We start from the raw sequence: 27,773 nt of genomic DNA on the forward strand, positions 1-27,773 counted from the left end.
AAAAAATACTTAACTGTGAGCGGTTAAACTCAGAAAGAAATATCATTTCAGAGACTCTAACGTGGAATATTGATGCTCTTTTCTTTCTTTATAACTTTAAGTCACAGAAGTTTTTGTTCGATACCTGAAGTATCGCCATCACACACACACACACACACACACACACACACACACACACACACACACACACATTCTTGTTCTTTTAGTTTCTGAAAGAAAGATGAATATTAGTTCAGAGGCTATGAATTGGAGAGGAGAAATGGGCATATTGTGAAATGGTCCTTACTATCAGTCAAAGAGACACGAGCACAATTATTAAATGAAAACTGGCAAATTCCAACTCTCTTTTGAGAATGTCTCATTAAAATCCTCCTATCTTAGTGGAGGGTTTCAGCTTCAGTGGAGCAGCAGCTCACACGATAATGACTTTAGTGACATTGCATAGTTTTTGTGCATATTATAATGTCCATTTATAAAGAGGATTAAATATTCGCTTCACCTAATGGTTTCATTCATAAGGCCAACACAAACAAAACCAAAGGGAAGAGAAATGGATTACAATGGAAATGGATAGCTTCCGTTATAAAATATCATATATATACATATGTATAATATAAAATTAGGTATATGAATAGAAAACAATATGGTTGTTGTAACCCATTTCCATTTATCCACTTCCAGCTGATGTCACTGTCATGCAGATGATTGTTTTTTATTTGAATAAATTCAATGTGACACATCTGAAACATTATGGAGGTAATATGTTACTGTCCTGTTTGATAATGTTGACCATATTTCCTACTGTGTCAAGAAACAGGAATATATGTTGAGAAATTGAAATCCCAAAAAATAATGACTTTACATTCTGAGTTGGCGATTGGAGCAACATTAAACTTTACCTGCTCGGGGGCAGCAGTAGTTAACAGCCTTCAACTGCCATATTTTTTGTAAATAATGTTTCCAACACTGTCTCATTATGTATCCTTTTTTGCCTCAAGCAGGCAAACTATTATTTATATCAATATGGTTTCAATGTGCCTTCCACTTTGTGATGCATGGTAACTGTTCAACACCATTCAGAGGTTTCAAATGAGTCCTTTCGTATGCTATGGTAGTAAATCTATAACACCATATCCAACAAATCATTAAACCCTGCTGCAGTTTTCCTTAGGTCTCAGGTGATATTTCTTTTTACCAGCCTAAAGTCCTTAAAGGATAGGTTCACATTTAAAGTCTATTTTAATACAATACTCACATTCCCATTTGTGCAATTTTTGGTTGCTGTAATCATTCCTCCTCTTCATACTGGTGGTGAAGAGATTTCTTTCTAACACAATTCTACTGTAAGAGATGGGGGGAAAAAATCCACCTACTCTGTGCAGAAACATTCTTAAAGTGCTCATATTATGCTCATTTTCAGGTTCATAATTGTATTTAGAGATTGTACCAGAATAGGTTTATGTGGTTTAATTTTCAGAAAACACCATATATTTGTTGTACTGCACATTGCTGCAGCTCCTCTTTTCACCCTGTGTGTTGAGCTCTCTGTTTTAGCTACAGAGTGAGACATCTCACTTCTGTACCATCTTTGTTGGGAGTCGCACATGCACAGTAAGTACAGCTAGCTAGTCAGTTGCAGAGCATGAGCCAGTGCCATGCTAGCAGCTAGGCGAGCATTATAACATATATAAATAATATATATAATGTGTTACAAAGTGACGCACGTTCGTCACGGAAGTAAAGGCTGGACTACAATAGAGCTTTTTTGGAGCAGTTTGTGAACAATGTTTTCTCTGGAAGATGGTAAGTCCCTTTGGGATGGACTTTGGGCTTTTTCACTTTGTAAACCTATAACGTGCACAAAAAGATATATAACACAATAAAGGAAAGGGGAAAAAGCCAAAAAGCATAATATGAGCACTTTAAGGTCAGCTCAGGCTGATGATATGAGATATGATATGATACACATCAAGCAGGCATCTTGCAAACTATCTTTTTAGTACATCATTTCTTGTGTTATTATGCCTCTGCAGCCGCCGACAGTATGGGGAAAGATTTAGGAGGGAAAGGTTGTACGGAAAAGACAAAGATTTGATTAGGATTTTGGTTCTCGCGAGAGCACAATTTGAATTTGCTCAGCGAGTCACTCTGGCATTCAGTAATGATGCTCATTAACTTTGCCCTTGTAGCCGAGTTGCACCAATCACATCGGTGTATCTGATATAGGCGGGCCAGAGGCGAGCTAAACAGATGACGACAGTTTAATCTACCAGTTAGCTCCGCTGGTAGCTAAGCGTATGGGGCTCTGGATATGTCACCCTGTGTATTGTTGTGATTGGTCGTAGTGTTATCCAATTGCGTGCAGTGAGATTTTCAAATGCATGCTTGTTGCCACCCCTCGAGTTGGGCCACTTTCATTACTCAATGCCAGACCCTTAACCTTTCGGATTTGGGTCTGGATTTCCAGGCTAACAAAATGAACTGCCTTAGCAAGGAATGTCTTCATATACATACTGTAGGAACAATAACAGCAACCACAAACTGTTTCAATGTACATGTCAATGTAGATGGGCATGTGAGCATCATTTAGGACATGCTTGACAAAATGTGAACCTTTACATTAAACCATGTGTCCCTTTCTGCACACCAACAGTAAAATAGTAATTTTATCTGCTGCTACCAGACATCAGTCACCGTCACCTATTCTCACACTTAGTTCTCCTAAGGAAGTACATATTAATGTACAAAGGTAAACACAATATGGCTTTCTGTGAATGTATTATATGCAAATACCTGCTTTAGTTAGTAATAAAAAATATGGATGCAGCAAACTAAATACTGTAGTCGGTAACTATCGTTACCTTGTATCGGAAGACTGCTTTATAAACAACTGAGTGTGAGCCAGCACAGCACATAAATCATAATCCGAAAGATGTAATTAGGATATTTCCCCACACTTTGCTTTGTGAAATTGACCATTAAAGATTGATGATATCTTGTAATTTATAAAGAATCTGAAAGAAAATGAATAAGAATAATTTCCACCCATATCATAATTTAAACAACTGCAACAACTTTTTCCTCCCCTGTATTTTTATTAAACATGTATGTACAAATGTATTAATACAGGACATGTAAAGTTGTACATCTCAACATGGTGTAAACAGCTTTGGGTGCATCTAGTACAAATATCCAAACTCCACTATGATACTGTAGTTATTCGCACAACACTGAGTAAACACACTTGTGAATTTCAAGCATTTGCAATATTTATTTTTTTAATCAAAGCTTTCCTTTTGATTGCTCATGGTTTCTTTACTAATCTAACTGATCCATCAAATGACACATTTCATTGTGACTTTTGTAGACTGTGGTCCTATGCAGCCATGTAAACCTTTAAACTGAGGCTTGAATCCCTCCAGATCAAAGTACAATCATGCAGTTCCCTGAGAGGTAATATGGTCTTACAATTTACGTCCTCCAGCCAGTCCTTGGTCAGAGGTCAAGTTTATGTGTTACAGCATTTCACCACAGATTCAAGATGTCACCAAGTGTTAGAAATAAGTCTCCAACCACAGATCCTCCTCTGGTCATAGGCAGTCTCTGCACAGTGCCACCTGGCCGTTACGATAGTCCCTGCAGGGGCAAAGGCGCTGGTATTTGGCACTGGAGCCGGCACAGCTGAACAGCAGGGGATCCTGCTGCAGGCTACATTCAGCATGCTCTGCTGAGAAGGCCGGGAAGAGGTGGTTCATCTCGGACTCCACTCCGTCACACTGCAGGTCCAGCCTGGAAACAAAGACAGAGGAGAACACAGTTTAGGATGCAACGTTGAAGACTTTTATTTCACAAATACCACACACACACACACACACACACACTAATGTATTTAAAAAAAAAAAAGAAGTATGTTACAGTGCTGTCTTGAGAACCTTAACGAATGAAGGGAGACAGTAGCTGTGTTCCAAACCGTTCCCTCATTCACTCACTCACTATTCCCTATATAGTGTTTATGCTTGGACACTCACTGAAAACATCGTCAGATGTGCCGGTTATGTGTGTGTGACAGAGGCGGGCCCTCCCAGTATCATGTAAACAAACCGAAACAAAAATACTTCTAATACGTCCCTGAAACTAAGCGAGCACTCTGATAATTGGATAATCTGAGAATTGTAAAGGGTTGTATGTATGTTGCATGTTACATTTCCAATGTTTAGAAACAAAAGACTTTTCCTTTTCACTTTCCGCGGGTGCTTCTGCTTCTTCTTCTCCACCGGGAAAAGAAGACTGTGTTGCATTGTGGTATACGGGAATAAAATGCAGGGTACATCGTATGAACACTCAAATTAGCAGTGCATTGTGGGTATTTTATAGTGGAGTGGAATAGTGAATGAAATTATGCTGCGTTCCAGACTATTTTTAGCCTGTAAGTTATGACTTCAAGTCACGACTCCCAACTTTTTTTTTTCTTTATTTTGAAAGTGGATAGACATGAAAGGGGGAGAGAGATGGGGGATGACACTCAGCAAAGGGCAGCAGGTAGGACTCAAACCCTGCGCCGCTGCAGGACTCAGCCAACATGGGGCAAACACTCTTACTGGGTGAGCTAGAGGTCGCCCCACGACTCACAACTTGGTAGCGTTCCAGGCAAACCCGACAAACCCTTCTAGCTAGTGTTAGCTAGCGGCTACCGAATGTTGACGTTAGCTAGCGCTAGCTGATACTAGCGATTTCTAGTTGCCGACATATTTTGGGCTTCATTTAATAAACATAACCTGTAGTAGAACACAATCGTATGTGTATTGTTTTGATTACAATGTGCGGAATTACTTTACGTTGCCTATTTATTTCTATTTCTCACCGTTAATCACCGGCATCTGTACAGCATCAACAGGGGTCGCCATTGTTGTTTATGTGTGTGCGATGTCAAAAACTGTAACTGGGACTACAACGATCTGGTACGAGTTCACGGGTAGTTACGGGTTTGACTGCCGCTCCAGGGCACTTTCACGGGTAGAAGGTTGTGAAAACACGGGTTACGGGTTGCCTGGAACGCAGCATTAACCGCAGAGAATTCGAACACCACTACAAAACGGCGAACACACTATATAGTGTACTATTTTCGTGATAGGGAACAGTTTCGAACACAGCTAGCATTTCATGAAGTTGAGAAGCAATCAAGAAGTAATCAATAGTGGATGGTGCAAAAAAATCTCAACTATTTTGTGTAAAAATGCACTTATTCTGATGCATTAAGAAATGCAAAACATGACTATTTTGTTATAATGCAGTGTTATTTTTCCATAGCTGTGCATAAATAGGAGCAAATGAAAAGCCAAATTGTGCATAGTCAATTAACAAATTATCCGTATGAAGAAACATCTTACGCGCTGAAGGCCTCCTTGATGTTGATGAAACGATACAAGGCAGGTTCACAGATGAGTCCTGCACTCTGGCACGCCATCACACAAGACTGGCCCTCCAGGGAAGCCAAAAGGCGCAGGGCGCTGAGGGGTGGCCAGGACGGGCAGGTGCTGGTGTTGGAGGCCCAGGTCAGGATGCTGGAGTTTGGCAGGAGGACGAAAGGACCGGGAGGGGTGCTCAGCCAGGATGAGTTTACTGGAGGAAACGGAGCTTCAGGGGAACAAAAGTCCTGCAGGTGCAAAGATAAAGTGACCCAGATCAGTAATGTGTTCAGTGTTATATTGCAAACACTTTGACCTGCCAGCTAAAATAAACTCTACACTCCAATACAGAGCAGTGACAAGTTATACATTCAGTCTGGACAGCTGATGGAGGAAGAAATAAAAAGAATAATTAAGATACAAAAGGTGCATATCAGAGCTGACAAGTCCTTGTCAATCTTCCAGGAAATGATATGAATGCAGTTATGCCACCCAATAACAAATGAGGTTTGGAAGCAGGATTAGGCTGTGGTGAGAGCCCTGATTAGATTCCTCATCCAGCTGGGGCTATTCATAAGACCCAGGTAATAACATTTCTCTGACATGTCCCACTGGCCTCCAGACCCGTTTATTAAACAGGCTCCCAGTGCCCGCAGGCAATAACTGTGGTTCCAATCTCTCCATCTCTGCTGCACTTCCACTCATACACACATACTTCTTTTTTATTTTTTTTATGAAACTAGTGTATTTTAATGTCTATGGGACTTGTTAGAAAATCCCCAGAACTTTCTGGTAGTCATTAACAAGGTACATGTATATGTAATTATAGCAACTTTAGAATTATGTCTTTTTGATTATACCACTATGAGTCATCAACATGCCCAATACTTCACATAAGGGAGAAAGAATAACATCTGAAACAAACCTGTGTCTTATGTAGGTAGATTTGATAGTGATATTTTATTCAACAGAACTGCTGAGGTGTGGAGAAGCAATATGTGCAGTTGGATGTTCACACAGATTGGATAGAACTTTGTTTAACCGTGTCATGTACGGTCCATTTTATGCTCTAATTAAAAGAGAACGTGCAGGCGAGTCATTAACTTGAACCGTCTGTTTTAATCATTCATGAGACCTTGTTGCTTCCTCGCTACTTGCTGTAGTTCTGCACGATTTTTAAATGCAGGGGATGACTAAAATGGACATTTTGGAAAAATGTTTAGTGAACAAACACAACAGGCTTCTTTCACAGCAGAGATTTTGAACTGGCATAGTATGCCATGCTATGCCAGTGTGACAGTGAGTCAGTATGCACAATACCAGGACCCTGAAACTGAAGCAGCTAAATGTAAATGGAATTCAGCCTTCATTAATCGTTTTATTATGAATCGTTTTATTATTCACACCTGTGCTCCTCCTTCTGAGACATGTCAAAATGACTTTGGTAAAATAGGCCTATACAAACAATCAGTTAATTCATCAAGCATTTACATCGGCTATTAGCATTTATCCCATTTCACTGGAGCCATCATTTTTTGTTAGTCTGTCATATACTGGGGAATGGTGACATCATCAGTAGGTTTTATGTTCATCCAATCAGGTATCTCAGCTCTATGTTGGATCAATCCCCTGCTGTTAGGAACAGCTGGTCATTGTCAATCTGACCACACAAGAAATTGTCCTCACTGATTGTTGTTATTGATAACTGCACTATTACATATGGTTACAGCCAACAAAGAAAACAAACATCTGTCTCCTTCCTCTCTAAATGTGTGTGTTTGACCTCCACTCTTGAGTTAAATGAGAATTGTCAATCAAGTGACGTTATAGGGATACAACAAAACAAATAATAATAGAAGAATAAAAGTGTGTGCCATCATGCAGACAATGTTTACAGGGGAAGAGACTGAGCTGCCATAAGAGTACATTGTATGCGGATCAGAGTGGGAATGGAGCTCTGCCAGTGCCTGCAGGTGAGAGTAAGTCATTGTGGGAGATAACGAGGACAAGAGGTTCAGTCCGACGAGGTTTGCAATAGAAGTTAGAAATAAATCGGAAAAGTCAGAAATGGTGGAAGAGAAGGTTGAGAAAAGTGGAAGAAAAGAGAGCAGGCAGAGTGTAATTGGGAGTCTGACAATGTACATGTCAGGCGGGCAGTCACAGTCTCAGTCAGACACGGCTCATTGAGTGTGAGAGAGAGAGAGAGAGAGAGAGAGAGAGAGAGAGAGAGAGAGAGAGAGAGAGAGAGAGAGAGTGTCTGTCTGTCTGTCTGTCTGACAGCCTGGGGAGAGATGGTGCCAGAGCAGAGGCTAACACATTTCTTTAACCTGCCACTGCCAAACAGTATACCAACCATCAGGACATGATGGATGTACCAGAGGACAACAAGATATGTAAATACAGTATAGAAATTAGTGTGTGGGTATGAATGTGTGTGTGTGTTTTTGGTTGCACTTGTGTCTGAGTACTCACCCTGGATTTCAGTAAAATTACAACAGCATATCTTGATTATTGATGAATTCCCATTCTGATGTGAGTAAAAGGCTGGAAGCCCATTTTTATGTATGAGCTTTACTTTTCTCTTTCATCACCGTCCTCGAGGACCATCATTGAGAAAAATTAGTCACCGTGCTAGTCTATTAAACGTGTAGCTGTCGCCTGCAAATAATTTAATAGCTGACCCAGTCAGTGGAGCCGAGGAATAAACATTGTGGCTCAGCAACTAAGAAATCCCAGAAACAGGAACTTACAGTACATCGAAGTATAGCTTATTAATTTAATTGAATGGACGTAATGCTTCAAAGAGAGGGGAACTTGTGCGGTTGTAATAATCCAACTGCTGTTTTAATTCTTAAACTATCATCAGTCATTCATCCATTCAACATTGCTTGGAACTTTCCTCCAAATACAGGCTGAAATGAATACAGACAACACATCACCACAAATTTGACCAAAGTCACAAATTATTTAAATGAATACTCAACGTTAAGCTTGAAGCTTCCTCCTACAGTGACCCAGTGTCAGCAGAAGAAAAGTACTCAAGACAAAGAATCTCTTTATGCCACTCCTATATGCTATATATTCTACGTCTCCACAATTGTCCGTATGATCTGTGCAGTACAATCGGAACACTTGTATTTTTGCTAAAATATGCCAGACGTGTCTAAATACACTGCTTCGGGACCCTGGTTTAATCTGGTTTCTATTGCTAAGTTTTACTCTGCTAGGTGGCAACATATGCACCTAAAAATAACTTGTATTACATCATTATGACCTTACCCAGCATGCCTGCTGGTTACGTTGACTTTTGAGACCCACCTGGTTCTGAATGTAGGCGTGAACTCTTTCAAGCATCCCCTCACAGGTGTACTCATAGGGAAGGAATGGCTCCACCTGCAAACACAGATGTGCACACAGATGAAACTGCGTGAGAGAGAGAGTGTGTGTGTGTGTGTGTGTGTGTCCACAGAACCAAGCCATTGTAATTACAGGAAGAGCACATCTAATAGTTAATCAAAGCTGACACATTCATTAGCGTAATTGTGAGAGGCTTATATCATGCCACAAGCCACACATTAAAATCCATGACTTAATGCATCACAGGTGACAACTTTGAAAATTGATTTCATTATTTTTTAGTGATGACTACATCAATATGTCAAACAATGGATTAAACTGACAGCGGACCACAGGTCATCCAGTGCTGTGGAGGCTGATGTTTTTTGTGAGTTCTGCATCCTTTGGGTGCCGTTTATCAGTGTCGCCGTTACAGCCTGTCACTCATCGTCTGTCTCAAGGATGATGAGAAATGGATTTAAATTCACTGAGAGAAAACAATAGCTTGTCCTCTTCTTTCAAGTGTTTTTTTTTTCTATACAGTGTCGTAGGGAATACAGCGGTGACAGGAAGACACAGTTTTGATGGTGGTGTAGAAAAATTACTGCAGTTTGGAGATGAGGTTTATATTGCTGTAATTACTGCATTTTGAAACCTATTCGATTTTGATGATATCAATAATTAGGACATATATCAGGGTACATTCTGACAGGATTCTCAGTGCAGAATGTGAATGTGCAATGAATGTCTCCCCTGGTAGCTAAAGTGAGATCTCATTGTTTACTATCAAGACACTAAAGCACTCAGGCTTTTAAATTGATAAATGGTTCCTTTTAGTGTTGTGTTCCTTTTAGCATTCTCTTATTACTTTATTTCATCTGAGTTTAATGAAATGTATCCAGCACTTCATCAGATATTCCGTAATGCAATTTGCCTTTTGGGCATCTTTATACAATATAATCTGAGAGAGAGAGAAAACAAATGCTTCATAGAGGGCGATTTGAATTCAGCAGTGGAAAACATTTTTAGAATGACTGTGCAATTCATATACCTAAACTGATTGCATTTCTCGGCTACAAAAATATAGGAGCAACTATCATTATTTCACACCATCATCAATGGCGATAAAATGAAACTTCCTCCACATTCCGGAGGCGAGTTAGGCTGGGACCAGCCGTGTCCAGAAAAAGGCACACAGAAACCCAGCTGGTGGGTAAGCTCGGGCAGGTGTAAGTAAACTAGGATGCGTGTCATTAAACCTAAACACTGCATGACATACTAAACTGCGGTCATCTAAGTCGTTTTGGGCAAGAACATTGAACGCCGAATTGCTCCCGATGCTGTGCCATCGGTGTGTGAATTTTTATCTGGTGAGCAGGTGGCATCTTGTATTGCAGTCTCGGCCACCAGCGCATGTATGTGTGTGTGAATGGTAAATGGTGACTATAGGCTACTATGTAAAAAAGCGCTTTGAGTAGTCGTTAAGACTAGAAAAGTGCTATATATGCAGTCCATCTACATTGAACTACTGTTTTCCAAATACTACAGAAAAGGAACATTTTGTCATTTTGGGAAATGCGCTTATTAAAGCAATACCAAAGATTCTTTTGTACCTTAAAATAATGTTTCCAAAATTGTTTCAGTGATTCATCAACTGGTAAAAAAGGGTGAACGGCACTTCTGCATTCGCTTTGCAGCCCTCTATTGGCTATAGCCGCACTATGCAAGTTTGCCAGATCGGGTAGAGGATCTGAGACATAAGACAGTCCCTCCAGAAAAACGCGATTATGCGATCGCATAATTCAATGCATAATCAGCCAAAGTCCGCATATTTACACGGGGCCGCATTTTTTCAAATACGCCGCACTTTCGCTGCATAAATTGCCATTTTCCGCGCTAAATATGCGGGGCATATTTTTGCCTCCCCCAGGATCTACTTTTTAAACTACATGCCAGCGCCACAACTGGTACTTCATCATGCTTCTATCAGCAGGAAACACAAGGTCTATTTAACACACCTGGCAGGTAGAGGCACTGCGAGAGGCCTGGCTGTGGCTCGGTGTTGTTCTGGTGACAGATTGAGCACAGTGTGATTGATAAACATGATCTGCTGCGGACAATGCTTTCTGCCTGTGGGGCTGGCCTCTGGAAGGCTGCCATGTAAACCCAGGTGTGGGCACAGTTTACCAACTGAGCCGCTCAATATCTCAAGCAATTAGCAGCGCGGAGACGGAGACAGCTAAGCATTTTGCTGTAACGCAGGATGCCATGATTAAGTGCTCTATTAAAGGCTGAGGGCTTCAAAAGTGGGTCAAACCAAGACTGTAAAGTCAAACTATTATTAATATCAATCATTATGCAGCAGTGTAAAGTGTACTGGGAGTACTAGAAGACCATTATTTTGTTGAATGAGTTGTGCTGAGGTTGGCTGGCAAACGCCAATAAATTAACATACATTGATCCTCATGATCTCACGGACGGCCGCATCAAACTCCTCAGAGTTATTGAAGTCGATAGTGATGACATGCGGCCTGCCAATATACTGCTCTGCATACGGATGCTGAGAGGACACCTGAGGGAGGAAGAAATGTGATATATATTCACAATCACAATGCAACAACTGAAGTCAAGATCTGTGTGCATATTTATTTGCTATTGCAGTTTTTTTCTCAATACATCAAGAGCATCTACCTTCCTGGAGGTGGGCTTCCCTCTGAAGAAGTCATGATTAAGAGAGCTGTGAGGGGGATTAAACTTGGGTTGTAGAAAGATGCAGCCATTGGCTATGGCCTCTAAAGGGGCGGGACCTTCGTAGGGGAAGCCAAATCCAATGAACAGCTTGACAGGAAAAGTTTAAAGGAGAAGGAGATCATGAGTCTATACACTGAGCTGCTCATATCCAGGTCAACACTTAGCTGGACTCTACAAACACATAAACACGTCAACAAAAACATTTCATTATGATCCAGAATTTGTGTATCCAAACATCTGAGTTATCATTTTCCAAGCTCATGAAAGCCTCAGTGATGTTCCCACCTTGGCCTTTCTGAGGAGCTGCTGCAGCTCCTGCTGAGGCAGCAGACCGTGGTTCTTGACAAAGGCGGGCACCTCCGGAGGACGCTGCGTCTCATAGTACACCGTCCCATGGATCTCCATGTAGCGATTAAGAATGGCCAGGAACTTTTCCTTTCCCTTTGAGACATACAGGTGCAAAACAAGTTAAACACTTAAAAAAGGGGCAATGTAAAGTCATCTACATTTGCAATCAAATCTTTTTTTTTTCAGTGCACCAGATCCCAATTGGTTAGTTTAAGCCTTTGACTGCCCACTTTGTGTTCATGGTTTTAAGGCCGTTGCCCTTTGCATATTAAATAATAATTTGACCTGCTGTTTGGACAGATTATTCTGCATCTTTGTAGAGCTTTTAGTTATCTTATGTTGTTTTGAAAACTCACAAAAGTGCAGACGTCTTTAATAGATGAACGTGGGGCGACCTCTAGCTCACCCAGTAGAGTGTTTGCCCCATGTAGGCTGAGACCTTGGAAGCGGCCTGGGTTCGAATCCGATCTGCGGCCCTTTGCTGCATGTCGTACCCCCTCTCTCTCTCCCCCCCCTTTCCTTCTTCAAGCTATCCTGTCGATTATAGGCCATAAAAAGCCCAAAAAATTATCTAGATTAAAAAGCGCTAGATAAACGCTGCCAATGCTAATTCAACCAAGTGTGAGCTGTCTTTGAAGCAGAATTTGCCATGGGGATTTAGCTCAAAGTTAAAGCCAGTTTCTATAAAGTGATTGCATAAACATTAAGCCCACTGTCTTGTTGGACTGCAAAGACAGAATATCTGATGCCAGCTATGCTTTTATTTGCTTTTTCTTGTTTTACATTGTACTATTTTACTTTAAACCCGGTGAAGTTTCTCCTGCAGCACTGACACCAGCTACGACCAGTTAAAGGAATTGAATAGATTCATCGGTATTACACACACAACCACTCTTGAAAAGGGCAGAGGAGAAAAGCCCAAAGGTGTTGGGAAAGTATCACCCCTGCCTGAACAAAAGTATCGGTTCATAGAAATGAGGCAAGCTGATCTAATGAGCTGAGTCTGTTCTTGTTAGCACTACCACTATCATCATCATCATACTGATAACGATCAAGTACCTGTGAAGTTATGAAAGATTTAAATCAATGTTTATCTTCCGTGTTGCCCGGTGGAGACCATTTGCTTGACTCATTTCACTGACATTAAAACTGAATTAGTTTATCTCAAAAGGTGTTTTTTGGGGGGATGTTATGATTTACTCACTAATGCTATGCCTTCAAGGCATAAATCATTTATAAATGTCATCCAAGGGTTATTCCCAGGGTTGGGTAGTAACGGATTACATGTAATCTGGATTATGTAATCAGATTACAAAAATCAAGCAACTATAATCAGCCCAGATTACAATAAAAAAATGTGTAAGATTATAGTTACATTGTTGAGGATTACCTGATTACATTTTATCATGCAAACAATGCAACTTTTTTATGATAGCCTAACTAGGTTTTAATTTGACGAGCATTCGTTTGTCCACTAGATGATTGTCCCCATCATCCAATTGCCTGTGTAGTTTCTTGACAAGAAAAAGGTTCAAATCAAAACTCAAGATGGAGGAGCCATCGACGTCGAAAGACAGACCCGTTTCAGTTGGGAAAAATGCGTTTACTAGTTGGCAATAATGTGTATGTTGTGTGCAAGTTGTGCAAACCAAAAGTATTGTCAATGGCGCTAACATCTACTTAAAATCTGAAGAAACACTTGCCCCAGTGTGTAACGTTTGTAGTTGTTCATTATCAGAATCTGTACTGCCCTTCACAAACTTGTCCTTTTTTATGAATATTGACCACCACCATCAATTCCAAGTATTCCTATTGGCTTGGAATTTTACATTTGCGCTTGCATGAGTGGGTAGACGCTCCAGAATGATGCGCCATCTTGAAATACGTTAGCCGGTAAGGGACATACAGGTTATACTGCTCCGCCTTTCTCATTTTCGACTCACAGCTGCTGCTAATGGGTATCATCCCTTCCCGGCCCCGGCAAGTTTCAAGAAGGAAACATTGAGGACCACACGTATTCAAATGCGTGAAGGCTACCACAGCTGCAATACTGCGCGGCGAGTGAGAGTTGATTGCGATATATGATCTCAACGCTAGATGGGAGTAATTCTTACACAATGTAGCTTCAACATTAACATTACAGGAACATGCTCGGCATCGTTCAAACATTGATGGATATCAGGTGGTCCAATGATGATAAACTAATGGTTTCAGTTATTTCACCATTTACGGATATGTTCAGAGTAAAGAAAGTACTAAGTAATAAATATAACGTTTTTAGTTAGTTCACACAGGAATGCTTTAATGAGAGCAAAAAGATTTCTTAGATGTGATGAAATAATAAAGAGAAAAAATAAAATGAGAATTCATTGATCAATTCTGTGGTGGTGTCTTTTACTTAAGGTGCATATGTATTGAAGTGATCTAAGAGTAATCCTAAAGTAATCAGATTACGTTACATGTTTTGGGTAATCCAACTGATTACGTTACTGATTACAATAATTGCCATGTAATTAGTAGTCAGTAATAGATTACATTTCAAAGTAATCTGACCCAACGCTGGTTATTCCTCAAAGTAATATTCCTCCCCAAATCTCTTTAAGAATCAAACAAACATTCTTGGGTGTATGTTGCAAGTTACAAGAATTACAATTGCCCAGTTTTTATAGTAATAAAAAAGGTATGACAAACCTTCTCAACTTCATTAATGTATCTAAATTGGCTTAAACATTTTATTTTATTGTGCTCCTCTGTGCTACATTACAGAAAAAGTTCATAATTTAATGATAGTGCTCGATGTCAGGAGATTTTTAAATCTCTGAAGTCACTGTAAACTATTTCTGACATTCAAAAGTTGCCAACAAAACTGAAGTGGACTATATTTTCGAGTCAACAAAAGGTGTAGTGTTTTTTGGTATTGAGGGAATCGATAACGCCAGTGAAAAGCAGGTGTACTTACTTGAAGCTGTGTGGATCCGTCAATGATGCATCATGGGATGATGAATAGAGAATAGTACATAGTGAGAACAGAAGTATGAAGAGGAGGGGAGTGGAGCAGAGAGACAGGTGTTGAGGAAAAGAGGGAATATGACATGAAGTATTTGTCATTTTTCCTCTAATAAGACCTTTACAGGCCCCAAATCTCTCATGTGAACCTCAAAATGTGGAGGAAGAGACTGCTCTCAACCAGGGGGGATTCATTGTCTGGAGAGACCCCTACACTTCTGTCTTTTACCCAATACAATCTTTCAGATGCACAAATGTTACACTGCAGCTCAACTTGTTCTGAGAAACAGGGAATGTTATGTCGGTGCAGGAACAAAGCTGCAGTGAACCAAACCTTGTGGGAGGCTGCAGCACACTTCAAAGTTACAGGAAGAATGAGAAACCTTGCCAATAGCTCGAAGGGAAAATTTACTCTAAACAAAAACAATTGTTCCTCTACCATCACACTTCAGGCCAGATTCCTGTAGGAGAAACTTTGCAGGAAATGTACCATCTAGCCGGTGTTTCACAGTGCACGTTGTCAAGGTTTGCTCAGGAAAGTGAGTTCCCCAAACTTTATATTTATCCTGATTTGATCAGATTCATCTGGGATGCAACAATTATACCGTATGCATTCAATCTGTCTGTTTGATTCATGTCATGTGTAGGGGTATAATGACTCCCCTAAAGTCGGGTTTTCAAAGTCTGACAATGTGGGCTCCCCGTCAGACAAAATGGAGACAACTGGGGAACTTTGGAGGGTGTAAACAGGAATTATAATGTTAATGTGTGCTACAATTTGAACTGCAGGGCCCTCTGCTGAAACAGATCATGGCACAACCTGGACCAAGTCTGAGATGAAATCGAGTCAAATACGTGGACCAATCTCTGAAATACATTTTAAGGAGATGCTAAGCTCTCTTCCCGGGAGTGAGTCTCTTTAGATTCTTAAACTTCTCTCTGATCCTGTGAAGGCTCTGTGAACTCTTCAACAGGGACTAGATTACACTCATTTGACTGCATCAACACTAAAACCTATCAAAACATGTTGTGTAAATGTCCTCCCCGATCAAATTCAAAACAGAAGTACCAGGGAGGAACGGAGGAGACATTATGCTTTTAGAAGGATATTACATCAGCACTTTATCAGTAGTGAATATTTACACTGGCAAGTCAAAAATCATAATTGGTGGCGTCATAACCCAATCAGTGCCTAAGAAAGTGTCCTAGAATACATTTACATTTTAGTTTATCCTAAAAATCATTTTGTACAGCACCATTTGTACTAATTTTGTAGAAGTACTGTATTTAACACTTAAGGATACCTAATTTCTAAGCAGTTCTTTATAATGTAACGAAAACAACCAAACACTACACTGTTTAACATAAGCTGAACAAATGTATAGCGTTTTGTTTAAGAGGACATCTTTACGAGAGTCATTGGGGTAACATGAAACCATCCGAGACGTACCACGAATCCTCTCATAAGAGTTGTGAAATGTCCCGTTGCTCTTCTATAACAGATGGATACTTACTTGCCATTTGAACCAAGAGTTACACAAGATGGCATCACACTTACGGTAACAGGATCATGTAGGTTTTTCTTTTTGTTTCTTTGACTCTGTGTCCCCTTTAAATACACGTGTAATTCTTCAATGCAAAGCCAAAGAGTAAACAATATTTTAAAAGGAACCAAAATTGAATGAAAATCTGACAGTTTTTGCAGGGGCTATTGTGCGATACTGACCTTCCACATGCTGGCTTCTTTGCCGTACACAACAGCCATATTGTTAACCTTGTTACGCTGAATGTTCAGCCTCTCCGTCTCATTCAGCTCCTCCGCCACAAAACCCATAAAAGAGTTATCTGGAGTGTGGGCTGCCAAGGACAAACAAAGCAATTGGCAACACGACACCTCAAGTCCAATTTCATGTCTCAAAAAAAGATGTGATTAAACTAAAAGGAGCAGCTGTGGGGATCCAGACTGCTGCGCATGTAGAGAATACACAACAAAATCAGCACTGTGGGGATTCTGTAAAGCTGAAATTCATAATATTTTATTATCAATCAGTATTCCGTTCATTTGTGCGGCAGAGTGTGGTGAAACGACGCCACTGCTAACTTCATCAGTTAAACAAACAACATAGTGTATTTGCATTCTCATCACCTAGTTGGTAGACTTTTACTGCATACCAATGAAATGAGTTGAAGCAACTTTACAAAAGTGATGCTTTCATCTCCGTAATCTTTGCTATAGATTTAATCTTCAAGGAGTTTTGGATCGCTGCTTTAACTTGCCACAGCTTACAACTCTCAGGAGGCAAAACAACACTATGAATGGTAGTACACACACAAAGCAAATCTGCTACAGCATGGAGATGCCAAGTGGGTAGCAAAAAGATTTTTTTAAACCCAAGACGAAAGCTGACATCTTTCACAGTGTTAGGCTCATTTTGGAAACAGCAGGGAGGCCGATTGTCACAGATTTGAATCAAAAACTACTCCAACAGCTGAGTTTTTTTCCGTCACCAATTTCACCAAATGTGCCGTGACCACCCTTTTCTTTTCTCTGACCCGTTTGTGGCTGCTCGCGCTCTCAGTAACATAAACACGGACGAACACCTATACAAATCAAAAACCCTCCATGCTTTTTGATGTGATCTGTGAGGGTTTATGCAGAGTGTTTCCCATAAGCAGATGCACAACCTCAGTTAAGAGCAACATTTGTGTTAGCGAAATAAAAGCCCACATACGGAACATGGTCATGTACTGCTGGCCGTGAAGGTTCCAATAGCCCCAGTTGCTTCTGTAGCCGTGCCGAGTGGCGTACTCCTCGTGGTTGTAAGCAGGCTCAGTGCCGAAGGTGTCAATCACTCGGATGTGGCACCTGGGACGAAATAAGAAATAGGCTGAGCTAAAATTAGATCAAAGTTGCCTCTTGCTTTCAAATAATACAGTCTCCCTCTGATTGAGTGAGACAAACACCAGAAAAAGTGGAAAATAAATTGCACCTAGCTTGGTTTAATATCACCTAATGTAGCACATACGCAGAATCCGTCAACAACATGACAGCCATGTAAAATACCTTTCCCATTTTGAGCTAAGAGAGTTCATCTCAGCGACTAGAACTGTCTTGTTGTCAGAGTCTGGGTTTGTAAAGCTGTCAGTGGTGATGGATGTATCCCCCCCCCTCCTCCCCTCACTGAGCAGAGTTTACAGGAGCCTCAAGGTGAGACATCTGAGGCTTAAATCACAGTCTTGTATCACAGCCACCCCAGGGCCCTCTGCTGAAACAGATCATGGCACAACCTGGACCAAGTCTGAGATGAAATCAAGTCAAATACGTGGACCAATCTCTGAAATACATTTTAAGGAGATGCTAAGCTCTCTTCCCGGGAGTGAGTCTCTTTAGATTCTTAAACTTCTCTCTGATCCTGTGAAGGCTCTGTGAACTCTTCAACAGGGACTAGATTACACTCATTTGACTGCAAAACATGTTGTGTAAATGTCCTCCCCGATCAAATTCAAAACAGAAGATGGGAGGGGACTATCGCCAGTGAATATTTACACTGGCAAGTCAAAATCAATTGATGTAATTCAAACTCAAATGCATCAATGCCTTGCCTCTCTCGTCCGCGTCAGGGCAGGAGAGGAAATTAAAGTATTGGAATTTCACTTAGTGACAGCTGAGGAGTGTTGGTCGATCAGCTGACCTTGGACTAACGCTGATTGGAAGCTGTGGAGGTTATCCGCAGCTGCCCTGCCAGGACCTCTTTTTACACAATTCAAAACGCAGGAGAATCAGGATGAATTATTGTAAAAAAAAAAAAAAAATTTAAAAAAAAAAGAGTTATTTAATGAATCCAGCACCTGTCTCCTCCTATGCATTCAACCGCAATACAGCTACTCAATACAATCTAACAACAACTGTATTACAGCCCACACCATTATCATGATTTTCACGCTGCTATAACTTGTATATTTACTTCCCAGAGTTGCAGTTTGCATTGAAAGCTGTTTGCATTGTTTTTCTTTGTTAGGATAGAGAGAAAAAAAAACACTGACTGCTCCAGTGCTGCCCAGCTGGAAAAAAACCAAAAAAACAATTACAGAAAGAAAAGAGCTTGTGACCGCTCAGAATTGCGGTTCGTTTCTTTTAGCATTTACAAATAAATGATACAGTATATTTCTTTTGTAGTGCATAACTTGCATACAGGCTAAGTCATTCAGTTAAGCAGACAACCTACTCCAACCTTCCTATGTGATGCATATAAAGAGCACCTGCAACTTGATTGATCACGGTGTTTTCCCCAAAGGGAGAATTTTGCTGATGCACAGTGAACTTACAGGCCTAGTGTCTACCAGCCAGTCAATACGCCAATAGTGAAGTATTTCACCAGAAAAGCAATTATTGGTTACAAAAATGGATGCAACAAACAATCACTGCACTTAGAGCTTGGCAAACAAATAGAAATAACAGTTTGTGTGTGTGAGAGAGAGAGAGAGAGAAAGAGAGAGAGAGAGAGAGAGAGAGAGAGAGAGAGAGAGAGAGAGAGAGAGAGAGAACGACTGACTTGTGCTTCCTCAGTGACAGACCCATGTGCTGCTTCATTTGCTGCAAGCCGTGGTAGTCGGTGTAGATGAGGTCAAAGGGCAGAGGTCCTGTTAGAGGACAGCTTCCTCTTCCTGGAGGGACCCCCAGAGACCTACAGACAGGGCAGATGCAATGTTAGCGTCAAACTGAGCTAAACAGTGTGCACAGTTGCATCCAACAATCACTGTAAAGCCACAGAAAGTGGTGAAGCACACAAAACTAAAAGGGAAAAAACAGAGAAAGATAAAACGCTCTCTGAGATAATCTGAATAAACAGTAATGACAGATCATTCCCTATAAAAGGACTACAACTGTGTGTGTGTGTGTGTGTGTGTGTGTGCCTATGACTTGAGTTTAGAGAAACAGGGAGAGAAACAGAGAGAGAGAGAGAGAAGTGGAGAGAGAGAGAAGTAGAGAGAGAGAGAGAGAGAGAGAGAGAGAGAGAGAGAGAGAGAGAGAGAGAGAGAGAGAGAGAGAGAGAGAGAGAGAGAGAGAGAGAGAGAGAGCGAGAGAGAGAGAGAGAGATGAACACAGGCAGAACTAAAGAGCCCAGTTGCGTTGTGAAGCATGTCAGCGTTGTCAGTGAGTCGGCTGAGCCATTCAACCGAACAATGCAGAATTCAATGCTACCAGGCAAACTCACTCATTCACTACTCCCTATGTAATAAACACTCTGCAGGACAGTAATTGTAATCATTTGTCATCATAATGACAGCTGTTAAGTCGCTCAGAAGAAATCTTTAAAATGTGAAGCATTGCATTGTGGAATCTTAAGCAGAAAGTAGTGTACATGCCATGAACACTACTGTTTTCGTTTCCATTGGGGAATTTTTGAGGGCACAGTGGATACATTTTCACACTCAAAAAGACAGGCAGTAAATTTAGTGCACTATATAGTAAATAGGGAGTGATTCGGACATTGAATACAACAAGGCTGCTGTATGTTTTAATCTAGTTTTAGAATATTTTATCTTGTTTTCTACAAAAGGCACACAGGGGATTGACAGCAATATTCTTGCATGTTTATGATACAATTAAAATGTGTTGTATTGATATAATTTGCCCTGGTTACTTTCCGTTCGGTGCAGTGAACCAGACGGGCTTGATCTGTCACGATAAAACATGTGCTGCCTAAACAAATAAGGAATAAATAAAAACCAGATGAGAGCAGATACAAACGAGCCTTACAGTATGTTACCACCACCAGGAAAGACAGGAGATATAAATGCTATGACGAAGTGCAGCGCAGCTTCAGAGTGCTCTGCTTTCAGTTGGCATCAAGGTAGCACTTTGTTTGAGAAAAACGCAATCTAGTGTGTCTGTTTCCATTACAAGAGAAAGTGTTGCTTTGTCAAACTTCAGCAGTTCTTAAGAGCCACAGTACAACAAACAATACAGCAAAAGAAGAGTAAGTGCATTTCTGTCAAATACTAAAGGCAGTTAACTGGATGTCAAGATAGTGTGACATGAAGCAGTTTTTACAGTAAAACCTTTTTACAAATACAATAATGGTTAGGTGGGACCACCACACACACAAAAACACACTTGTACTACTAGGCTTGTGAGGAAATTATATGCAGCGCTGTTGAGTTGTTGATGACATTCTCTGCACGTTCATAACACATGGAATGTAATAAAGATGTGAGAAATGTTCAAGCTAAAATTCTAGCTCCATCTACTGTAGCTTTCTCATGCAATGCATAACTAATAGATTAGCAGGACTACCAAACCAAATTACTCGCAAAGGAAAAAAGGGCTGGATCTTAGATGTCTAAGAATTACAAAATGCAAACTTTCTTTGATCAAAAAGGAGTGCATATCAAAAGGAGAGCATTGTCGATGCTTTCAAAGAAAAGCAAACCAACAGCAATGAAAGCATCTCCGTAAAGGAGATGATCAAACTTGCACTGGAAGCAGTGAGGAAGTCGGGAAACATGAAAGCTTTTAGTGTCGTCAAACTGCATCCACTTCATGAAAGTTTTTGCAGCAGTAGTCACAGACCTATGCCCTTATACTCCCTCTTTCTCTGGCTACCTGGCTCAGAAACACATCCTGCACAACCCAGTGTCTGCAAACACAAATACCTGCAAAACAAGAACTATCGATCTTTCTTTGGAGAGTGAACATATTTAGTCAGCACCGCAGCCTTGTGGAAACAGGCATGGCGGCCGGTTCCCCTACAGCAGACGGGATAATGAGCAAGGGCATGTCAGCCAATGGAGCTTTAAGCTGCGGTTTCATCAGTCAACGGTACACAGCCAGGCAACTCAGTGCTTACACAAACAAAGTGCTCTTTACTTGAGCTGTATTTCTGTTCTCTATAGCGTGTGCAGTATGCAGCTAGGTGGATACAATCAGTCCAGCTCCCAGGGTCTCACCACCGTGAGGCCATAAAACAGACAACTGCAGCAACTTTTTTTAATATAGTTTACAAAGTTATTTACAGAAGGGGGGAAGGATCGAGACAATTTAAAAGTCACAGACCTTCTCACAATGACAATGCTATTGTTAAGCAGGTATAACGATTACCATGTTCACCATCTTACTTTAGTGTGTTAGCATGCTAAAAATTGCTAGCATTAACTACAAAGTACAATGTAATATTTGCCGCAGTGGTTCTTTGGCTTGATGCCCTTTGCTTTTAACATGCCTGTTGACATCAGTCACACCTTGATGGGCACATGAATTCTCGTGTCTGCAAACAGCACCAGTAATAGGAGCTGGTAGTGCCTTTGGTGATAAATGGCTATTTGGTTGATCACTCATTTTTGAAAGTACACCTATAAGTGGCTGCTCCACTTAGAGCTTTCCTCTTCCCTGTCCTGTCCACTGAGTTTTTCTCATGTGTGCTCTCTTCCACTGTCCCTCCTACGGTCTCCCTTGGTGTCTTCTCCACTGTCTCTGCCACCACCTCTTCCACTGTCTCCTCCTCTAATCTGGCAACCTTTTTAGGGGGCTTACCCTTTGGTGCCCAGAATGAAAAAAGATTATTTTGCTTCTTACCTGACATCTTTGAAACAGACAAATGCAATGATTAATGTAGGCCTATGTTTTGACAGGATATTAAACATTATTGAAATGATATCCAGAGCACGCTGCTTTAATAAATGTAGTCTTAATGTAACTAGAAAGACTATTAATACAGTATAATTTGAAATAATATGAAGAAATACATCTTCAGTCCTTACCATGCACTCCAACATTTCCCCAAGTTTCAGACAACGTAAGCCAGCCAAACTGAGCCAAAGCTTGTGGTTGTAAAGCAGATAATAATTTAGCCACAAACTGGCTATATTACCAAATGTTCTGGCCTCTCTGGAGTAAATATTAAATATGTTAGACAAGCTTTCTTACAACTTACCTTCTCTGTGTGTACGTGTTACTTACTTACCTTACTAACTTACCTTACCTTACTTACGTTACCTTGCTTACGTATGGTGGCCGAGACTGTTCCGTGTGTTCGCAGGTCTATCTTACCTAGTAATGAACTTACGGTGGCCAAGACTGTTGTTGACTTACAATGACTTACAAAGATACATAACAGCTACAAGTGCATGCACTATACAGGATTTACCCTATTATACTTTATCGACAGGAATACATAGGTCAAACAGCCACCCACAAATAGTCTATAAACAAAGCATCAGGCTGTCTTTGAGATTTCACGTGAACAACGGGTAAAGTTACTCAGGCTACCAAAGAATACCATAATTCCTCCGTTCAATTAGGCCTAAGCGATGAACCACAAGCTTCTCAAACAGCCATGTACATCGGCTCTTCCAGTCTCTCCCCTGCTGGTTGTACCAATTTAATGGGAGAGAGGAGCAAGAGGGGTTAGGATGGTGGCCGGCCTCTGACGAGCTGTTCCCACCACCATCTTCAGCCAGAGAGGACATTATTTCTTCAGCTACTTCTTGCGTTGTCACCCTGGCGGGAGGTGTGCTAACAGGGCTTGCAGCAGGTGAATCGGCTGTGCTAGTAATGTCATCGCTACACAATTTCTTAGCAAAAAAACAAAATAATAATAATAATAATAATAATAATAATAATTATTAAACTGCCCTGTTTTCTTTTGCCATGGAATATGATGCTAATTGCAGAATGGATTTCAAGGACTTTGCGCGCCGACTAATGGCCTCCAACGTTTATATTTTTTCTATGAATCTTTCAGTTAACATGTACTAAACATGAGTTGAATTTGCACCGCAGCGCCACCATGCCTTGATGCTCATGATAAGAATAGCATGTATAGCTATCTTTATTGAAGTGAATTAGGTTTAAATTGCCGTCATGCATGAATGAATATGTTTGCATTTTTACACATAATAAAAACGATGATCACATTACACAAAACTTAAATTGCACGTCAAAAGGACACATTGTCAATATTTTTAGAGACCCCCCAAAATTTCACAAATCAAGTTTTCAGGGGTGCCCGTGTCTTATTAAGGGGAGGTGAGCTCCCCCTAGCTCCCCCGTAGTTCGCACCCTGAGTTTAAGTTTGAATTATGGCCTCTCATAGATTCAAGCTGATGTGCATTACTGCGAGAGCAGGTGCATTAAAGTGACTGACAGCAGATCTGTATGTGTCTCCGCTCCTCACGATCCACTGAAGTTGCTGCTGTACGGAGGTTTAATTGGATATATGCAAATCCAGGCAAACTTTAAGGGAAGAGTAACAGGATTAAAGTGCATTAAGGAGCCAGGAGTGCGGAAATGGGAGTGCACACATACTGTAACACACATACATACAGTATGCATACACAAGCAGGCACAGACTCCCTTTCTCTCCTTCAGAGATGCACACGCACACAAGATGAAAGGATAAGCTTTTTTTCTTTTTTAATCTATTTATCATTATCAACAAATCACATGAAAAGACCACAACCAACAATATATGTATCCCACTAACAAGTCCTGTCTGTGTAACCAAGACATTATGCTTTACTGTGATGAACATAGCAAATGTTTATTCCTCTCAGCAGCATAAACGCATCCATGAGCATGCTCAGTGATGTCTACAAAACAGAACTGCTCTTCATACACTGAAAACGCTAATGCAGAGTTGTTTCAGAATAAATCACTACTGGCTGTGTACAAGTTATATCCGGCTCTGGCTACACAGACAATAATTGTGAGAAGGATACATTTGTCTTTTATTTTTATTCAAACAAAGTATGAAAGTGAGCTCTATAACCTGCTCAGACTTCAGAGAAGAGAAATAAGTTGTGAGAGAAGGATGGTAAAAGGAGAAGACTGCAAAAAGAAGACCAAAAGGTGCAAGCCTTGCATATACTGTATCTCCTGACACCACTTGACAACCACCATTGGGCACAAATTCTCTGTTTCACAGCTGGCCACTGGCACCATGGCAACCCACCAGTTTGGGGGGGGAAAGGGAGAGAGCCAGAGACAAAAGAGTATTAGAGACTCCATAGTCGTACTGCATTGCCTCTTAAAGGAAGGGTGTAAACAGTGTGTGTCCAACAGTGAGAGGAATTGGCTGTGGCAGATTTCCAGGCACATATGAGGGGTTGAGGCTGGGGGCTAGGGGTTAACTGAGGGCTGCAGGGCGGGTTCGCAGTGTGAGGGGAATGACATGGGCAGAGAGGAGAGTTGATGTGCCACTGTGTGTGAAGCCGGCCTGCCAGAGGGAACAGAGTCTGGCATGCTAATCAACCACTTGAGACCGCAGGATAACAGGAGGAGACACAAACTCAGATGTTGACGCTGTTGTGATCAGATACAGCTGTAGTTTGATGTGTAGTATCTGGCTATAATTCAGCTCCCGAAAATGGTTGCCGTGACACACAAGCAACACTCTTACTAACTTTGTGTTGAACAGCTATGTTATGTATAAAGAGTAACTAGGGCTCATTATTTTCAGTTCTTATTTAAAAGAAAAAGAAAACTGGAAATATATCTGCATTTATGAGGACAGTAACATTAATAATACAAACATCAAATTCAAACAGTTTTTGTGTTGTTTTTTACTTAATAATGAGATGGACTGAAGTGCAAAATCAGCAGCTTAGTTGTATTTTCTCCCCATTTTTCTCCTCAGTTTCTGTTCTGGAAGTACTTTCTGAGCTGTCAACATCACAAGATGACCTCTTTTTTTTTTTTACTGCGGTAAATAAAATCCTTATGCTGCAGAAAATATAACAATTTTGGGTGCAAAAGGAATCTGTGGGTAAATTGGTTTAAACCTTTTTGGTGATATAAAAAAAATAATAATGAAGAATTGTCCTGTGAAAATCTGTATTAAAAAAAAAAAGAATAAATAAATAAAAAGCAAAAACACACTGAGCCTTAAGGGTAACATATTTAGAAAAACTGACCACAGTATTTAACACACAAGCACTTCACTGTTAACCGTATTTAGTTTCCATACACCATTGTGCTGAAGACATATCCGTACAAGGTTTTTTCTCTGGCTGCTTTTATCAATGCTGCCGTTTTTACATTTCATCTCAAAGCATAGCAACAACGGCTCATCAATCAGAAGGCTGCAGGGTGAGAGAGTCAGCACTTATGGAAAGGCACAACCTGACACACGCAGCATAAGTAGGCTCTCTTTGGAGCTTCGAGAGAAAAGACAGCTTTGATTTCAAGATTTTTACCCTTGAGGGTGCCCTGCACATGCCTGTCATGACTCCTGTCAACTGTTCAGACTGGTGGATTACCGACACCAATGACCACCGATTTGACATTTGTTGAATCATTCTTTCAGGTTACTGATCACAAATTTAGGCATGTCCGTGTGTTTGCAGGGAGAAACAAGGTCAAAATCCCTGGTGTCTGTGTTAATGTGCTCAGTCAAGTGAAGCCCACTAGACATAATTGATATAGAACCACCATCAGCAAAATGTCTACGCACAGCGGCGCTCATCACATCCTGCATGTTAAACCAGAGCCTGAGATACTGCTCATCACATCCTGCATGTTAAACCAGAGCCTGAGATACTGCTCATCACATCCTGCATGTTAAACCAGAGCCTGAGACACTAGTGTGTGAAGACAGTAAAAAAATACATCAGCATGAGTAAGAAAGAGAAGGCAGAGAGAATCTGAGAACCATCTCTGGATCACATCAACTAGGTGGCTGTGTGTGTGTGTGTGTGTGTGTGTGTGTGTGTGTGTGCATGCGTGTACATTAATTCTCCACTCTGCTGACAGAACAGGTGAAACCTGACATTCTGCAGCTACCTCAACCCTCGTTATTCTCTCCCCTCCTCTGTTTTCTCACTCCGCCCCCCCCCCCATCCTCCGCTCCTCAGGTGTTGAGACGGCATGCTCTGTCGCCGGCTAATTACCCATGTCACTCTGGGAGAGGGTGAGATCCCTGAGCGGAAGTGACAGCTGTCTTTGCCGCTCTGAAAACCGCCGTAGGGGCCCCCCTCAGTGTGTGACAAGTGCTGGTGTTACTGACTGAAGTGATGTCACAGCCAGCTCAATTACAATAAACCCAGGACTGTGCTTCTTCTTTTGTTCTACTACTACTACAATGGCTCTCCCTTTATATGGATCAGTCTTCCTTGCTTCAGAACTGAACTTCATGTCAACAAGGTTCGCATCTCAAACTCATATCTCAATGTCTACTCTACACTGCCACCATTTCTCTTTTTATGGAGAATCCTTCCAGTTTAAGACTTACACTGAGAATTATGATAGCCTGGAAATCCAGACCCAAATCCAAAAGATTAAGGGTCTGGCAATGAGTGATGAAAATGGCCCAACTCGAGGTGCGGCACCAAGCATGCATTTGAAAATCTCACTGCACACAATTATATAACACTATGACCAATCACAACAATACACAAGGTGACGTATCCAGAGCCCATACGCTTAGCTACCAGCGGAGCTAACTGGTAGATTAAACTCTTGCCGTTTCCGGTCGACAAAACAGCAAAAACGTCCTTCTTGCAAAGGAACGATTCAAGCGGCGTCTTCTGTTCCTCTTTTAGATAAAAGCCAAGTCTAACTGGTTTTAGTGTAGTGGCCAAAGCTGTTTCAAACAACTGGTGTTCATCCGTAGCCATCTTGCAATGTTTACTAATGACTTTGACGTCGCAGCGCTGTCGTCATCTGTTTAGCTCGCCTCTGGCCCGCCTATATCAGATACACCGATGTGATTGGTGCAGCTCGGCTACAAGGGCATAGTTAATGAGCATCAATACTGAATGCCAGAGTGACTCGCTGAGCAAACTCAAATTGTGCTCTCACAAGAACTCTGAATTTCCAGGGTAGGATGATGATGCTATTATGGTGCGATAATAAAGTAAATTAGTAAATAGATACAAGCCTGAGGGGATCTGTAGGAGCACAACATACGTAACAATATGTCAATTTGA

The 27,773-nt window shown here is 41.0% G+C and overlaps 1 protein-coding gene across 1 annotated transcript in view; it reads right to left on the reverse strand.

Moving 5' to 3' along the window:
* Positions 1-3,086: 3,086 nt before the first annotated feature.
* mgat5b (alpha-1,6-mannosylglycoprotein 6-beta-N-acetylglucosaminyltransferase B) overlaps positions 3,087-27,773 on the reverse strand; it is a 54,610-nt gene continuing 29,923 nt past the window's right edge. The window contains exons 9-17 of the mRNA XM_078270118.1: positions 19,400-19,531; positions 17,579-17,712; positions 16,573-16,703; positions 11,778-11,933; positions 11,433-11,579; positions 11,197-11,313; positions 8,724-8,798; positions 5,388-5,653; positions 3,087-3,789 (exon numbers count right to left, since the gene is read on the reverse strand). Coding sequence (XP_078126244.1) covers positions 3,591-3,789; positions 5,388-5,653; positions 8,724-8,798; positions 11,197-11,313; positions 11,433-11,579; positions 11,778-11,933; positions 16,573-16,703; positions 17,579-17,712; positions 19,400-19,531 — 1,357 coding nt within the window. The 3' untranslated portion in view covers positions 3,087-3,590. The remainder of the gene's footprint in view (positions 3,790-5,387; positions 5,654-8,723; positions 8,799-11,196; positions 11,314-11,432; positions 11,580-11,777; positions 11,934-16,572; positions 16,704-17,578; positions 17,713-19,399; positions 19,532-27,773) is intronic.

The sequence above is a fragment of the Sander vitreus genome, chromosome 15, assembly GCF_031162955.1.
Source record: "Sander vitreus isolate 19-12246 chromosome 15, sanVit1, whole genome shotgun sequence".
NCBI lineage: Eukaryota > Metazoa > Chordata > Actinopteri > Perciformes > Percidae > Sander > Sander vitreus.